Genomic DNA, 18,107 nt, shown 5'->3' on the forward strand with positions numbered 1-18,107 from the left:
CCAGCACTGGGCTCCTGAGCTTGCATTGGAAATGCTCACTGCAGAGCAGGAGCACTTCCCCCAGGGCTGAATCTGGAGGAACCAGGCTCACCCAGGAACAAAGGAGCAGCACCAATCCCTTGCCAGAAATAAATCATGAGCCCCATCCAGTCAAATGTTCAGTATCTTCATCTCTGGACTCCTGTTCCTGCTTGCTTACCCTTGCTTTGAAGAATTATTTATATATATATAATTGGAATTTCCTTTGCTGCAATTTGTTTCCATTGCCTCTCCCTATTGAAAACAGGGAACCCCTGACACAGGGAATGGTTGGCATCTGACTCCATGATTCAGAATGCTGAACAATTGCTTTATTAAAAATATACTATAGTCCATTAATACTATATACTAAAGAGATACTATACAAAAGATACTAAAGAATACTAAAGAAAAACCTGTGACTGTCTGTCACAGGTTTGAGCCAATTGGCCAAGGAATCAAAACCATCCTCAGCAGAATCCAATTGACAAATCACTTCAGGTAAACAATCTTCCTAACACATTCCACATGTGCAAAAACAACAGGAGCAGCAATTAGAGATGAGAATTGTTTTCTCTTCTTCTCTCTGTGTTTCTCCAGGAAAAATCCTGAGAGAGAATTATGTCTCTCTCTGTTCAGAGAATGTGAATGCCACATCTCCCCCTTTTGCTGCACCTCCACAAAAAGCCTTCTCTGTAACAATCCTCCTCATTTTTGAAGACAGCACTGACATCTCCCCTTCACCATTTCTTATTAAGGCTGAACAAACATCCCACTCATCTCTTCTGGTGCACCATGCTCTCCAACCCTCTTCCACTGGACTCATTGCTGCCAGGGCCCTCCTTCTACCAGGGAAACTCAAATGGGATACTCTACTCCAGCCAGAAACTGTGACATCCCCCCATAGCTGCAAAAGAGAGGGGAACAATCACTTTCTTCAACCTGCTGGATAATCCTCTTGCTATCCCAGCCCTGTGCTGAGATCTGGAAGAGAACAGCACTCCATCATTCCTATGGTCAGAGGCACAGCAGGGCCAGGGATCCAGTCCCTGGGTGATGAGGAGATTCTTCCTTGCTGCTTGGAGAACCTTCTTCCTCAGCCCCACCACTCCTTTCCTTTGCAGGTGGTGCTGTCCCCAAGGAGCCAAGCTGGGGAATACCCACTGGATTGCCAAGGGAAGCATGTGGAGAATAGCACCACACCATCTTAACTCTGGGACTTCACACAGAATAGGTGCTGTTAGCAGAGCTTCAAAAAGAGGGGCAGGGAGATGAAATGAATATTTACAAACAGTGCTCTAATTCTCTTGCTTAGTCATTTTTGGTGAGCTAGAGGAACAGCTACATTTCCCTTATCTCTACAGCCACACACTCACATACAAGGCTTTGTGTCATTAACTGTGCAGTTGCTATCATGGTTTTATGGTAATGTTGCTGCATGATCTATTCTTACACAAAGCCATGAGTAGAGAGGTCATTATCAGCTTATTTACCCCTATGCCAAACACCATGGCCCACAGCACATATCTGGAGATAAAATGACACAACCTTTCTTCTGCTGGAGCTGGGAGCCTCACAGGGAAAGTGAATGACCCACACATGGTTAATACTCATGCTAGGATAATTTTTTTAAAAGATCAAGGGCTGCAAAGCCTTGATCAAGCTAAAATTGATTTAAAGGGCTTTCTTAAATGACAATCTCCTCCAGACAACCTAAATTCATCCTTCAGAGGTTGGAGAACTGTATTTTCAGGTTAAATGAAGAAAGATTACATGAAATTGCTCCTAAGAAAGTTATATTCTGCACTGTTGAAGGGTTGACCTATGACAGTAACAGGACAAATACACACTCCAGGGTCCAGAAGTCTTTAATTTTTCTGATCTAATCATTCTAAAAGGCTTTTCAGGGCTGTACTTAAGGACCCAGCAGTAACCTAGGCACAGAAATACCAGCACCTCTGTAAGCTTTCACCATGTTCAATTAGTTCTCTCCAAGTCTTTGGGAAATAGCTGAGTTCTCAGATCGCCTTTGTACATTTTGTACTTTGTACATCAGCCCAGCTGAGCATTCCCCTGCTTGGACATCCATCATGCAGTGCTGACACACAAAAGCTGCATCTGTTGTCCTTTAACTTGCTTGGGTTGGGCAGGATATTGTCACTTTTCTGGCTCAGAGCTTACCAGCCCACAGTGTGGGTGGGCTAAGATAGCCCAGGTGGAGATTCAGCTGCCCAGCCTCCAAAATTCCTGCCCATCCTCTCAGTGACACCTGCATATTGCCCAGAACTGCAGCTGAAGTTAAATACTCTGACTTGTAATTCACTGGCCAGGTGCATGGGACAGATACAGCTCATGCAATCTGTACAGAGCATTCTAGAATACCTTTGCTTTTGCTCAACAAAGAGTATCCATGTACAATCTGTACAAGTAGAACTTAGACGCATTTCCTTAGCCACTCTGGGATGTTTCTTAAAATGCAAGGCTTCTCTTCTGAGCTTTGAAATCTCTCTACATCTATTTAACTTTCCTATATCATGATTCACCTCACAAGTGAACACACTTCTGCTACAAAAAGACAATTCCTTCCCTATTCCTCACAAATAATTTTATCTTTTTAATACCTCCAGGTTTTGTATTCCTTGAGAAATATTTGATTTTCTTTTAAATTTCTGATATTTTCCAATCTTACCATAGCTTCTCCCTGAAGCTTAACAGGTTAAACACTTCCCTGTTACACCAAAAGACCAGATTTGAATCCCTGTAATAACCTAGTGAGTGAAGTCTGGGTCTTTAACTAAAGGTAAGAGAGAGAAAGGGGTTTCTTTTTACTTCTGCTGATTTTTACAGCACAACTACTATTCACCTACATTATATTTTCTTAACAACCACCTATTACCTAAAGAGCAGGCAAGGCTCACTAGCAAGGACAGGTATCTACTGAAGCATTTCCTGGCACAGCAGCTCATATTGAGAGCTTTACAGTGACATCTGACAATTTTAAATTTTGGACAAATAGATACCTAGGGTAAAAACTTTCAGAGAAGGCTGAGATGACAGATATCTACATGTTCCATTGCCCATGCTGGAAAATAAATGGTTTTCACCACTGGAAATCAGCAGCTTGGTCACAGCCCAGGCAGTGTGAGATCTAGAAAGGGAAGCTGCAGTTTCCAGGCACTGCTTCTGTGCCACCCCCATCATTACACAGAGAGACAATCTCACTGTGAGCACATCCCAGCAATTCCCACATTTCTCATTTATTCTCATCAGGTGATTTCTTGGAAGCACTTACAGGAACATTTCCATTCAAAATAAAGTATCAGGCAAGAGTTTCTCAGAAAAGAGCACGCACACAGCCTCGCAGGTTCAGAGTACAAATCAAAATATCTGATGCTCACAGATATATGCAATATATGCATGCATTATAGAAGTTGGGATTTAAAATCCAGTTTCACAATTTTATGAAGACATCAGGTTTTTTTAATGCCTCAATACAGCAGTGTTGCTATCCAGATACTCAATCCTCCTTCTGACAGAAGATGTCATGTTCCCATTTGCATTCAATTTTGATCTCTCCCGGAATTCTCATGTCCCTGAATTTCAGGCTCTAGCTGAGAGCCTTAGAGAGCAAAAGGGATAAGTCATGCTGCTCTCTTCTATTCTGCATTTCCCCAAACACAAATGTGTTCAGATCAAAGCCTGTGACAAGCACAGCTCCATCCATACACCATGAGGAACATCACTTTGTCTCAGGCTTGGGTAAAGAGCCTGTGCATTGCACAATTCTGAACAGAAGGGGCTTTGCCTCTCTTCTTTCTTTTGGCTTAGAGACTTCACCTCTTTTCCATTCTCACCTTTCCTCTCACACATGTACCTTTCAGCTGGCAGCTACTCAAAATATAAAATAAAATATAAACTGAGTCTTAGGAGCCAGATGGAGACTTCAGAGAAATAACTGGAGAGGAAAGCAAAGGGGAAGACAGCCAATTCTTCAAGGACCATTTCAGAGATTTCTAAATAAGCAGCTGCTTGAGAAGGCAGCTTGTACTTTTTGTGGGAACACCCACACTGCATGCTATCACATGCATGCTCTTCCATCATTTCTTACTCATTAATACTGCTGGGTTAAATGCCACAGCCCAGTGTCTGTCCCCTCTCTCAGGCAAGGGGATTCACACAGGAGGATGACAATGTTGCAAGTGCCACTGTGAGTAAAGCATTTCTATTTTGAAATGAAATGGTTAAAGTGTTTCAAACACATGTAGCTGTATAAAATGTGTCTGGAGAACTGAATTTACACAGACTTCAGCCATTTATGGCCTGGCTGCTCAGAGTGAGGTTTCCTGGTCTCAAGAATATACATAAATTATAATGGTGTTTGAACGGGGACCTGATTTGTTACAGCCAAGTATCTGCAAACCTCAGCAGAATAATAATTGAAAAAGAATGCTGAGCTATTCCAGTATAGCTGTATAGCACATCTGAGTGCAAGAAATCTCAGGACACACTATATCAAAGAGATGAAAAAATATCTCATCTATAAATAAATCCTTGGGGGTGGGGGGTATGATTTTACAGAATGGGTTTACATGAGATTAAATATAAATTACCACAAACTACATGGAAAGCAGACTGGTTAATTTTAAAGTACCATGCAAAATCAGGCATAGTACTCATAAATTTAAAATGCACATCCTGCTTCATGGACAGCAGGCAAGAATCTTTCAGTGGCTGTCTGCAGGGTCTCACTGCTGATTTTGCAGTGATCTAGGAACAATATGTAGAAACAGGCAGAGAGTGTGTATCATAAATCACATATGTCACATCCCCTCAGGCCCTGGAAATGGCTGTCAGTGAGCTGCTGGCCTGTCCAGCTCTGAAAAGTCTGCAGAGCAGCAGTGGTTTAAGGTAGGCAGGATCAGGGATGAGCTCAGAGCCACTGGCCATGGTTAGCCAGCACCCTGTGTGACAGAGCTTCACACCAGGTACAGGCATGAAGCAGGAGAGATCACAGAGTTTCAGCCTGATGGGATTAAAGTACCTTTAAATATGTGCTAGGGTGCCAGAAGGCATTTGCATTCTTTAGACTGAACCTAAAGGGAAGGTGGTCATGCTCTTCACCCTCAGCTTTCAGTGGGTATGACCACTCCATAGACAAAAGCTGGCTAGGGAAGCCCAGCAGAGCCCCAGAGGTGAGGCCAGAGGGGTCTTGATTCCAGCTTTGGGATGGCCCATTCGATTGGCTTGGGTGCCTGAAGTGCAGGCAAACCCAAATTCCTATTTACTGATGAAACTCCCAATACTAAAATGCAAGGATCATGACAGGAGCCCTCTGGCCTTCACTGTCACCACTCAAAGGGCAGCTTAACTCAAAGCTCACCAAGAACACAAGTCCCATAATATTCCATTTTCCAGGATGCAGCTGTCACCCTCTGCAAGGCCTTCACTATTCTGAACTACAAACACAACCTTAGGTCTCCCACCTGGGTGGATTTAAACCACTCCCTGACCTCAGCAAAGCAGCACCAGTTGACACAATTTGAAGCTCTGGTATTGCCCTAGGGATGAAAAAATTATTGAGGTTTGCATTGAAACAGCATTTTTCATCTATTTATTTAGTTTGTCTGCAGAAAATCCAGCCTTGATTCTTCAGGTTTACCACAAGCCAGGACTGGGATTTTTTTTTTTTTTGTGGCAGTTCTTGCTGAAATTTGGCACTGCACCCCTTAGCCTACTTAGAAAGGCACAATAGAGAAGCTTTAATTATTCCAGATACAAATTTTTTTCCTCCCCATCATGTAGTGTGACTTCTTTCTTAGTTACATTCAGAAGCTTTCTATTGAATTTCATCTTTTTTGTTTGGATGATCACACTTCACACAGATTTTGTAACTGATCACATGGCTGTAAGGCTTTTCTGAGCACATAAAATTATACATTTATTTGATTGCTAGATTAGAGGAAAAGAGTTTGTGCAATTCTTGATGGAATGAAGAATCTCCAAATCTTCTAAGTGAATGCATGGTTCCTCAATTATCTCTAAGTGTTCACCATGAATTCTCATCTTAGAGTCAGCTGTAATCAGCTGTAACAGAACACACCAAACACAAGGATCTCACAATGCTGTACAAATACTGATAAAAACAGCTTTACTGAGCACAGTGAGATGGGAGATCACAAGCAGAACACAAGGATTTTTGCAGACCTGTTCAAAAGGACCACAGAAGTCTCCATTGCAGGCTCATGACAGTTACAGCTTTATAAATATCCAGATACAGATGTATCTGTGAGGTAGATTATATCAGAAAGCATCATTAGACCTCAGGTTCTCTATAAATCATTAGAGTCAGCAGGGGATTGGTTTGACTGATTGCACTCTGACAGTTCTGAAAAGAGGTGAGCACAGTGTAACAAGGACGAGGAAATTCCTACAACATTTACAGAGGAAACAATTTGCTCTTAGTTCAGTGTTTGTGTTTTTAAGGTATATTTTAAAATAGCAGCTTCCTCTCTGCATTTGATCCTATGAGAAAGACCCTTTCTGTATATATAGGACAGCAGAGTGTGTTGCCATGGAAACTATTATGATCTACTTAAATTCAACAGATCCAGCCTTATGGGGTATATTCCCCAGAGTATCTCAATTTAATTATTAATGTTCTTTCTAAACAGCAACATCTTTCTGTTTTGACCAAAATCCTTCTAAGCAGAATGAAAACAATAAACCTGGAAAGCAGAGTCCTTTGTTCAGCTACAAAACAGGTACAATTAAGCCAGGGAAAATACAAACAGCCTCCAGGCTGCCCTGACAATGTGCTTTAACTCAGACCCAGATGAATTGTTTGGAAGAGGGAAAGTCTCATTCAGTGCTTGTGTCCATCATGCCCCTGGCCTCCCTGCTGTGGTTTCCAGCAAAAAATACCAGCTAGGATTGTGGGATTCTTTTGCAGAGGGACATGCTCAGTGGGATCTAAACACTGGCCAGCAATTCCTTTTCATATAACCACCTGTCTTACAGTCATTCTCAAGTCAAACCACTCAATCTTTTTCCATGCAATACGTGACTGAACTCAAAGCCTTTTAGCCTCAAGGCAGCTCCAGCACCCACCTCTCTCTTTCACATGTCACCATGAATTCTGCAGGTAGATTTAGGAGCCAGATGGTGTTATTGAACCTGACCTGACACCAGGGATAGTTTCTTGTGGGTCACCTAATCTGAGTGTCTTGTAAGTCTAAGTTTAGACATGCATAGACCATGTCCTCCCAAGCAGAAGAGGCAGCAGGACAAGCAGAACCCTTCCATGAGCAGAATGAGGCTCAAGAGCTTCAAACTGCTCATCCACAAAAGGCCTAAGGCAGAGCATGGCCCAGAGCAGTCCTGTGGGAACTGCCCAAGCTAGAACAACCACCTCATCATGAGGGCTGTTTAATGGGACCTACAGCTGGAGAGAGCAGCTCACAGCAAGGGTCAGAGCTTTTGTGCTGAAGACATCAAGAGACAGGTGACCATGAAATATTGTGGTGAATGGAGAAGGGATTGCTCTGCTCTTTACCATCACCAGGTGTTTCCCATCTGTCCCCCCTTCAAGGCTGCTCTTCCTGAAATGCTGTACAAGATTCCTGCTTGCACTTCTCCATGAGTGCTCCTCAGGGACTGACAGCCAGGAGAGCTTTGCCACAGAAGAAGCTTTTCTATGTAAAACATCCCAGAACACCCATGACTTCTGACCATTGGCTTGGAAACTTCAGCTCAGAATTCATATTTACCTGGCCCCTCCAATTCTGCTCCACTGGGGGCACCGCATGCCCACATCAGGCTCTGCCATGTGCAAAATAAAACTGGCAGTTTTCATAGACAGAGATTATCACTAAGACTATTTTACAGTTACCAAATCAGGAAAGAATAAATAATTTGCCCTCTTCCCACTGCACTGAATCCAGGTTCTTGATATTCTCATATAAAATCTGCAGCACAAGCCCTTTCCTTGGTTATTGGTTATAAACCTCCCTCAAAACATGAGGCAAGAAATGTCTGTCAGTTTTTGGCTTTCTGGTGCAAACATTTATTTATAGGCTGGAAACAAGAAATAGAATAAATGAGCTGAATGAAAGGAAGCAGCAGCATGAACTCAACAGAAGTGTTTCTTCTGCAGGAGCTGCAACTGTTCATTAATGCTGATTGCATTGGACTGGCCTGGTAAATTCACAGGCAGGTACACACATGGTCCTGGCATCCCTGGGATCTGTCCAAAAAGGCACAACATTCCAGACACGAGGGGCATTCTTTGTAGCTCCTCACAAATAGGTTTTTCAATATTGGTTTTGTTATCCTGTAAAATTTGCCATTTTTGGAAAGCAAAATATTATTATTGGCTCCATGACAGAGAAAGGGCAAAGAGAGGCTGCAGCTTTACTGACCAATTGATGGATTCCTTCTTGAAACTGGATGTTTATTTGCCAGCAATTAGTGCATGAGCAGTCAGGGATGCAGCAAGCAGCATCTGAAGAAACAAACCTTTCCTAAGCATGACACCAGTTGTCTCCCAGTCACTGCCAAGAGTAAATCTCCAACGTGACACCCAATCCTCTGCCTCCATTTAAACGTGTGTCCCTTCTGAAACACAATCCTTGCTCTTCATCTCTACTTACTGTACAAGCAGCTTCTCTCCTTCGATGCCATCCCTGCCCTGCTTCTGGCTCTGTGACCACTTTTACCAGCATGCAGATCTCTGCTTTACCACCCAAGTTAAAATCCCTTGCCCTCCCCTTCTATTCTTTCTTGTCTGCAAGAAACAAGCAGCAGGTTCTCTGCTAAGGAGTTGGGCCTGTTCTGAGGCTCACAGCAAAAGATGGAGTGGTTCTGTGTACAAATCCTGGGAAAGTACCACCCATGTTTTTAGCTCTGGCATGGTGCTCCAGGCATGGAGTGCCTTCCCAAGTCCTACCTATGGAATGAGCAGGTGTGTCCTGTTACCTCAGTCATCCTCTTCAAAAGCACACAAGCCATGGAAAGATAAAATACAATCTTCATTTTGTCACTTCTTCTAGCTCTCTCTCACCACTCTGCTCACCATCTGTTTTGCCTGTATTTCATCGATTTAGATTGTCTTACTACATGCATGTAAAATGCCAAATCAGAGCATGAACACCTTACCAGCAAGAGTGTCACAGAGAAACTACTGAGGAGCACAGGATCAGTCTCAAGAATGATTTACCTAGAATGCAGAATTGCATGTATTCATACCTTATTTATTTTTCTATTACCACAGAATTTAGAAGAACCACCTAGAGACTATCCCCCACTGTCTAGATGTTGTAAGATAAAAAATACTAAATGAACTAAAATGAACTAAATGTTGTAAGATAAAAAATACTAAATGAACTAAAAAATACTAAATACTCTTGTTGCCCACAAGAGTTTGCAATCTAAGTAGCATACCAGTGATAACAAAAGTATGTGAGACCTTCCCTGCAAAAAGCAGCATGTGATTAACTTCAACCATAGAGGTGATCTAAGGGAGATTTTGCCATATGAGCCTGATCACATGGATGGATCCCTTCATTAGGCCATTTCACCTCACAAGACCTGCCTGAAATCTGAGTGGTCCCAAGTGGACAAGCCAACAAAAGGGAATCTAGACTCACATACTTGCTGCCTAACGAAGACATAGAAGAAATTTTGTCATACAAAGATTCTGCAGCAATCCAAACTGACTAATACTACTGCAGCTCTCAGATCTTCACCACCTTTAGCCTGATTAACCTGAAAGTTCCCAAGGTATCGGCTCTGCCTGCTGAGACATGGAAGCAGAAACACAAATGCAGTGCTCAGAGTTCAGAAGCAACTGCTGCTCAGGAAGAAGGAGGTGTGATTGTGTGTTGTCTTCCTTCATCCAATTTGTGCCAAGCATTTCCCCTTGACCCAACAGCTCTCCATGTAACACACAACCCCTGATGGAAGCTCCAGTCTCACTCTGTTAACTGCACTAAGAGCACATGAAAGTGTTTCTCAATCATTCCTAATCACTGGACCATCCAAACTTTGAAAGAAACACACAGCTTATTTTACATCCCACTGTTCCTTAAGGATAGATGATAAATAATAAGTCACATGGAACTGGCAAAATGTTGAAATGGTAACTTCTTACAAAACCGTAATTCAATAGATTACAAAACTTGTAACTAAAAATGAGTAAAAAGTGGCATCTTCTATCTAAATCAGTTAGGACATAACTGCCTGGATGAGGGTTTCTGGTTTAGAGCTGAAACCCTGACTGACCACAGCTCAAGTACCTTGGATCTAAATCTCCCTCCTGTGATTAGGAAACCAATTTTAGGCAGTGTAATGCCTGATTTAGTAGCCTGTATTAAGCAGTCTGGCTCTTGCTTTCTGCTGACTATTACCCTAAGGACAGTACTGAGGATCTGAAAAGGAACAGGTCATGATTCAAAATACTTTGGCCTTTGGTTGTTTGACTCCCTCAGTAGCATCTATTTAAGTCTAGTTTTGCTCTATCCCTCTCACACCATCAAAAATCCATACAAAAACTACACACACATTTCCCAATTCCCTTTATCAGGTTGCCTTTTATTAACTTATTGAGCAAGCAGTCTGGAGAAATATGTTACCTGTTACCCTGTGGAATTCTGTACACATCACTTGATCTCTGTGTGTCTTGGTGCCCTTACCCATACAATGGCAGTAAAAACCCCTTTAATGACACAACAAAAAATAATGCTTCAAAGTGCTTTAATCCAGTGAATGGAAAGGGTCCTACAAAGGCAAAATACTGTACAGAGGCAAAGCCCCTTGGCTAGATCCCATAGCTGCCAGGCTGGTAAAATATCCTCCCAGAACCAGTCAGATCTGTGATGTGCACACCAGAAAACCTTCCCCACTGGGGCCAGGAGCATTTCCAGCACATCTGTGTTGGGCAGAAAATCTGGGTCAGGGCTGCCAGAGCAGCAGGCAGCCCCTGCTGTCCCCTGCAGCGTGATCACATTTCACACCAAGGGCACGGCGAATGTCGCACCTGCGCTGGCTGCTCCTCTGTCACTTACTGTCACCAACAGGTTCTGCCCCCTCAGCAGAGCCAAAGGCTGCAGCAGGGATGCACATGACAGCCACAGAGACCATGTGCTCTTCACACTGCAGTGCAAGCCTGCAGCCTCTGTTTTGGAGGCATTACACCACTTTTTATACAGGTAACATTTATCAGTAAACTCCAAGTATGGCAGGGGGGGCTGCCCTTCCCACTTCCCAGCTCCAGAGCACAGAAGAGTCTACTGCAAACTCATCCCACAGCCTTGGCTGGGAGCTCAAGCTGCACTTTGGGTCCTTTGCTGTATTTTCAGATAATTTTACACCTCTGGTGTGAGGCCTGTAGAGAGCAATGAATACCTGAATCCCTCATGTCACCTGCCAGCACCAAGTAAAGCAGGCTGTGAAGGACCTTAGTGGAGATAAGAATTGTTTTCTCTGAGCTTCCTCACAGCTTCTCAGGAAAATTCTTAGAGAGAATTCTGGGAGAGAATTAAGTCTCTCTCTGTTCAGAGAATATGCGAATACTACAGACCTTCACATACAGGATGTATGTCAACTAAAATACAAATGCAGATGTATCAATAACCAACACATTATAAATATCAAGTGGTAACATCAGCTGAAATGCTAATGCTGATGTGTCAATAGCCAACAGCTTGAAGCTGTGCTCTGCTTTTATGAGAGAAGTCCCTGCCTGCTTGAGTGGATCCTGTCTCTGCCTCTCATAAAGAAGACACAAGTTATCATTTTCTACCTTCAGATAATAGCCATGATATGACTTTTCAGGTTTTGTTTCATTCATAAATTTCTTCAGGCTTTCTATACACATGAAAAGTGGGAGGAGGAAGGATCTGCTCAGTTTCTCTAAAATGGAAATTCTTTACAGATACAAAGATGAAATCAATGTCTGACTCAGTAGCACTATGAATTGACACCAGGTGAAGATGGGGTGGCCAATCTCACAGCCTTGCTAAAACAGCATCACAATAACCAAGAAAGAGAAAGCTAACAAACTGTGATAGAGAAGGAAATCACACATCAGGCTAAAGAATTCTTTGGTTCCCCTTTGATTTTGTTCAAAATCCAACCCCTTCCAGGGACAGCCAGCACACAGGGATGGGAATTCCCAGTAAACATACCTAAAGCTGCCATTCTCTTTCACATCAAAACATAAGAGATCAGAGAGGCCATTAATGATATCTTGATTTAAAAGAAAATAAATGCAGGCAAAAAAAGCATAATTAAGGCTGTGGATTTTCACCATGAAGAACATATTTAACCATTTTATAACAATTTGCAATGCACTTCTAAGCTTCTCACAGGAGGAATTCAAATGCCTAAGTCATCACATAGCATCATATCATCTACTGATAACCTGTCTAACCCAGCCTTGTTTCTACTGACATTTCCTTCCTCTGCCACGTGTTCCAGATTGAAAGTCTTTCAACAGGCAGTGTGATGTGTCTAACCTTCAGAATGGGAGCCAAAACCCTTTATTTCTGTTCTGTGTGATCCCAAGCACATAAACCAAGTCTCATGTTTCTGAGCAAGGACAGGATTCCAATGCCAATACAATAGGCTGCATTTATATACACAACTTTTAACCTCAAAGGGCCTGTAGACAACAGCCAAAAGTAGCTATCCAGGATTGCCAGTGCTGTGCACTGTAGCTGAACTGGTCTGCAATAACAAAGACAGATCCCAAGTCCTCCTCCTAGAGAGGCCTCTGCCTTTTGAGGGAAATTGAATCTCCTTTGAAATGAACAGCAAAAACTTGTAGTGCTAAGACAGACCAATGGTCCCTTCTGGTCTGCCTCAGGGAAGATAAATTCACAACAGTTCATTACACTTCACAGATGAAGAAACTGAGATACAGGTGCTCAAACTGAGATACAGGTGCTCCAGAATGTCCTTTGAGATGTACTCAGAGATGAAGAATAAAAAAGGCTGTAATTAACCCACAAATAATGATGCTTTCCCACTCCAGTTGCTGTGAAAGACATAGGAACAAGTCAATTGCAATTCCAGAGATCACAGGCATCCCTTGGTGGAAAAGTCATCTGTAATCCACTGCCATGAGAAAAGAAATGTCCTGATTTTGTTCTCACTGAGATGAGTGAAAAAGCTACTTGGGAGTAGTACCACAGGAGAATGAGAATTGAGCTCTTAGAGGAAAAAGACATCCAGGGACACAATTACCTTTTTGTTTCACATTTGTACAGTACCTAGGGCAGATCCTGAACATAATATCCTTGACTTTAACACACAGCTATGGCAGAGATGCTGCTCTGAAGGTATAATTTCTCTTCTGAGGGTTCCCAGCACACAGTTCTGCAGGCAGAACAGAACCAGCCAGCACTCTGGACATAAAGCCCAAACATTAAAGGTGAAATGAGGTAAGAGAAGATTTGCAGTGAGCTGCCTGGCTTCCTGCTGAAAAAGGTGAGAAGTGCTCACAGGTTCTTCTCCTTCAGCAATGCTTTGGAAATAGAAACTGCCAGGACAGAACCAGTAACAACCAAATCAGAGACAGTGGAAGCAGCAAAGCTCCTAAGAGACAAAGCAAAGGAAGCAAAGGCTTGCTTTTGTCTAAAGCCCTTTCTGTTAGCTGAGTCATATCAGACATAGCCCCTGTGGAGATCAGCAGAAGTCATAAGAGCATAAATCAACATTAAGAGTGTGACTAAACCACACCACACCACTTTCTTCATAATCCTTATAAGTTAATAAGATTTAATGAAAAAACAACTACATAGACACAAGCAGAGGGAAAAAAGCCCAACCAGGTGGCCATTCTACTTAAGCACAGCTATCTGTACTGATGGATCAATCAGTGATTCATAATGAAATGGGAAAACTGGATTAAATAGCTTAAATCTTTGCCATTATCCTAATCTGAAGGCCTTCTGTACACCAAAGAGTCAGGGATCCAAATCCCAGTTACTCTGGATGGTCTGTGCTGTGCTGCAGGGGGATCCTGGCTGTCTGGCCTATGTGGGATGCACATTCCTCTTGGATACAGGAGAAACTTGCTCATCACCTGACATTAAACCACCTGCCCACCTTTGTCTCCATCTAAGTGTAGTAACAAGCTCTCTTGTGAACATCCTTTTCATCTGGCAGTAGGAGTGAGGAATGGAAATGTCTTTCGAAACAAAAAGAAAATGCTCTGAGAGTTGAAAAGATCAAAGTGTAAGGGAACCTTTCCACAGACAGATCTGCATGGTGTGCTGTGTCAGACAGAGGGCTCCTCCATGTCAGACACCTCAGGGTTTCTGGGATCTGATGGAATGTAAGATTATTTATACTCTCCTCTTTGTTTTATGCAATGCTACCTCTAGCAAATGGTGTTTTAAGCAATACTCTGAAGAGTCCAAGTCTCTGACTGGGATCTTAACAAACCAGCACTTCCTGGTGCAAAATAGTCTTAAAGGATGGATGTACACTCAGCAGTGGAAAGAAAGTGGTGACCAAGCTTGGCTTGCCCTAGGTTTCCTTGCAAAACTCTTACTTATTACTATGACTACTAAATAACTAATATTTACACTGCAGATTCATTATTTGCTACTGAAAATGCAGCATAACAAATAACTGGTACTGCCCTCTGCACAGCTGAGTCCAAGCTGTGACATGTTATTGTGATAACACTGAAGAGAGCAGGAAGGTCTGTGTGCTCAGCTAATTACCTGACTGGTGAATCGCTCCAGGTCCTGCCCCTAGCAGATTTTTACCCAGCCCATGTGTCTTCAATGAAATCATCTGTGTAGATGTGCATGTGCTGAGACAAGTAAGTTGAACTACCATCTCTGTGTAGACATTCTTTGTTCTTGAGGATTAGCTGGGTTACACGATAATGTGGGGTTTTTCAAAGTGGAAATTAGTCTAGCAAAAGAAGAAAGAAAAGCTGCCTTAGACAATACATGCTACATCACACATTGCTGGCAGAGATATCTGCACAGTTATACTGTTCAGATTAAATCTTTTAAATATTTAACACTCTTTCCCAGAATGAAGTGCAAGCCAAATAATGGCTAGCTGCAGCTGAATCCAGATGACAGACCTCCAGAGGCTAAATTCAACTCCAGAGCCCCCTAAAACCTTCACATCTGATACTTAATGTCTTACTGATACAGAGACATAACTAAGTCAAAGGTGAGTTTTCCTTTTGATATTTCATCTTATACGGCAAAAGAGACCAGGAAAATGCTTTTCTGGAAACATGCTGATGGTGCAACATCATGGCACGTTTCTTTCAGACAAAGAAAGTGACAGACCCTCACAGATGCTCTAAAATAACTTAAGAGCACAACAGATGTCCTCCTGAATCTGCAGGAGAGGCATCTGTATGTATATGATGGAGAAAACTGGCAAATTATTCATCTGATGCCATATATTAGCCTTCCCCAGTCACATTTCCAGGAGGGAGATCAGCCATCCTGCTGCCCCACCTTAAGACTGTAATCTCCCTCCTCCAGGAATTTTCCAAATTACATCCAAAACGCCTTTTTCTCCCTAAACCTCTCCTGAGATGGGGCAGATAAACATATACCTCGAGCTTGCTCCGTTTCCCCCCGTTTGCCTGGGAAGAATTTCCAGGGAATTTTTACATCTATTCCCACCTAGAGCAGCTTCAGCCATGGAAAAGCTGTAGGACGAACGCAAAGAGCCACACGCTTCTTCAACCCAGACTGACAGGTTAAAGGGAGAGCGAGGTCGCCTTTCGAGAGGACGGGCGGCGAGTCGCAAAGAGGAAAGGAATATTTGATATTTATTTCGCGAAACAGACAGAAGAAAGCGGCGGCTGGGAGACCCCGCGGCCGCCTCTCCCACGCCCCCTCGCGAGCCCCCAGCCGCGCCGAGCCCGGTAACAAAGCGCCGAGACAAACCCGTGTCCATTCTCCCACCCGTGGATGCTCCATCAGCCCCTCGGGACCCCCGAGCCCGGTAACAAAGCGCCGAGACAAATCCGTGTCCATTCTCCCACCCGTGGATGCTCCATCAGCCCCTCGGGACCCCCGAGCCCGGTAACAAAGCGCCGAGACAAATCCGTGTCCATTCTCCCACCCGTGGATGCTCCATTGCCCGTCCGGACCCCGAGCCCCTCCGGGCGATGTCACCCGCTCTTTTTCTCCGCTGTCACCTTGCGCTGCACAGCGCGGCAGCGCTTTACCCTGCACCCCACCCCCGGTGATTTTCTCATGCTGGAAAATCCCACCTGACCCACCTACCTCCTGCCTCACCCGCCGGGCAGCCCAGCGCCCCGGCCCCGACAACAACCTGCTAAATTTAGCCCGGTATCCACAGCAGGGGCAGCGGGGCGGACGCCGCGCACACACACACACACACAGACGCGCGGACATGCGGGCGCACGCTGCAGGTGCCGAGCGGCAGCTACTCACACCACGAGCCTGGAGATGATCCATGAGACCATGGCGCTGCCGTGTGCCGCAGGGCCGGCTCTCCCGGCACGGAGGGCTCGCCCGGTGTGCTCGCCCGCTGCCGGCCGCCGCCCGAGTGCGCGGGGCGGGCGGCTCGGCCATCCGGCCCCGCAGCCTCAGCGCAGCCTCACTGGCGGCACCGCCCGCAGCCAACGCGCAGCCGGGCCCGGCCGCCCACACTGGGCAGGGCCCGCAGCCGCCCCCCGCGGGAGGAGGAGCGGGAGCCCCCCACGCTCCCCGGAGGGAGCTTTGGCGTGAGGAAGGGGTCCCTGCCCCAGCCGCGGCACCGGGAGCTTCTGGACAACCGCAGCCGAGCAGGACACGAAGGAAACCCAAGGGACTGTTCACATCAGAGGAAAGGCAAAGCTAAGGCTCGGGGTCCGTAGAAAGAGAAGGATTTCCCCGTTTCCCCCTACTCTGCAAAATATCCAGGCATAACGGACAAGGGTATTGGCCATAGGATCCAGGTAAATTCCCACCATCGTCAGTGATGACAAGCAGGAATCTCTCGTCAACATCACTTTTCATTAGCAGGTCTCACGGCTGTCAAGTCCAATTTCCATGAGGAACAGCTGCCCACACACAAAACAACATATGTTGGTTTGACCTGCAGGTTGTTCTCTTTAAGTTTCCTTTGGGTTCTTTTCCTTTCTTTCACTGAGATATGCCAAATGTGGTTAGATTGCCTGAAATCATCTCCCCTGCTTTGGTTTTCCCCTTCTACTGGAAACACACATGCCCATGGCAGTTCATTATGAGGTTTTGTCTTGTAGTAATCCTGAGATCTCAAGCTTGCCACCAGAGCAGCCCCAAGCTTTACTTGGAGGTTGGTCTGTGGAGCAGCTGGCCTGTTTCTGGCACTAGGTCCAGGCTCTGGCCACCCCTGTCCCTGGGTGCACTGCAGGATCCTCTCCTCCATGCCACATTGCTCTTTCTGAAGACTGGGCAGCTGCAGCAAACTGTCCCCATCATTGTGAGACAGTATAGCTGAAAGATGCTGACAATCTCTCACGTATTGTGAATAACCTGGCAAGAATTCTTTCAATTCTGAAACATTTCAAACCAGAGGCAGCAGTTCTAGGAGCTGATCAAAGGCTTCTCTACTCCCAGGTTACCACAGACATCCTCACAGCCTTATCCACAGTATCCAGCCCTTACCATAGAATGGTTTGGTTGAAAGAGAACTTAAAAGTCATCTCATTCCAACTACCTGCCATGGGCAAGAACACCTCCCACTAGACCAGGTTGCTCAGAGCCCCATCCAGCCTAACCTTACACCTCACCTTTCTTCTGCTTAGATCAAAAGTTCTCTGTAATAGGATCACCTTTTTGTTGTCATCTTATTGCAAAGCTCCTGTACCTTCTCGGTGATTTCTCATGTGCAGCTCTCACAGCACTCACTCCTTCTCACAAAGCAACCAACAAAACTCCATCTCTCCTCACCCAGCTAACCCACTCTTTTGTAGCACTCATCTTATTGGACACAGGCTGTGGCTTATTAAGGGCAGGCCTGTTCCTAATCTTTGGTGATTACTACAGCTGCAACTCCTCAGGTGTGAGATTTCTTTCTGCATTATCTTTGTTTTCTTGCATTCTATCCCACCACAC

At 44.5% G+C, this 18,107-nt stretch overlaps 1 protein-coding gene across 5 annotated transcripts in view; it reads right to left on the bottom strand.

Annotated features, from left to right (window-relative positions):
* The window catches only part of REEP1 (receptor accessory protein 1), a 68,054-nt gene extending 51,419 nt beyond the window's left edge, over positions 1-16,635 (bottom strand). For 4 of the 5 annotated variants that reach the window (XM_036381810.1, XM_054514589.1, XM_054514591.1 and 1 more), the window contains exon 1: positions 16,461-16,635. In XM_036381810.1, coding sequence (XP_036237703.1) covers positions 16,461-16,492 — 32 coding nt within the window. In that variant the 5' untranslated portion in view covers positions 16,493-16,635. Of the gene's footprint in view, positions 1-16,289; positions 16,369-16,460 lie in introns of those variants that run through there. The other variant, XM_054514590.1, reaches the window with a different exon arrangement.
* Positions 16,636-18,107: the final 1,472 nt, after the last annotated feature.

The sequence above is a fragment of the Molothrus ater genome, chromosome 4 (assembly GCF_012460135.2).
Source record: "Molothrus ater isolate BHLD 08-10-18 breed brown headed cowbird chromosome 4, BPBGC_Mater_1.1, whole genome shotgun sequence".
Classification (NCBI taxonomy): domain Eukaryota; kingdom Metazoa; phylum Chordata; class Aves; order Passeriformes; family Icteridae; genus Molothrus; species Molothrus ater.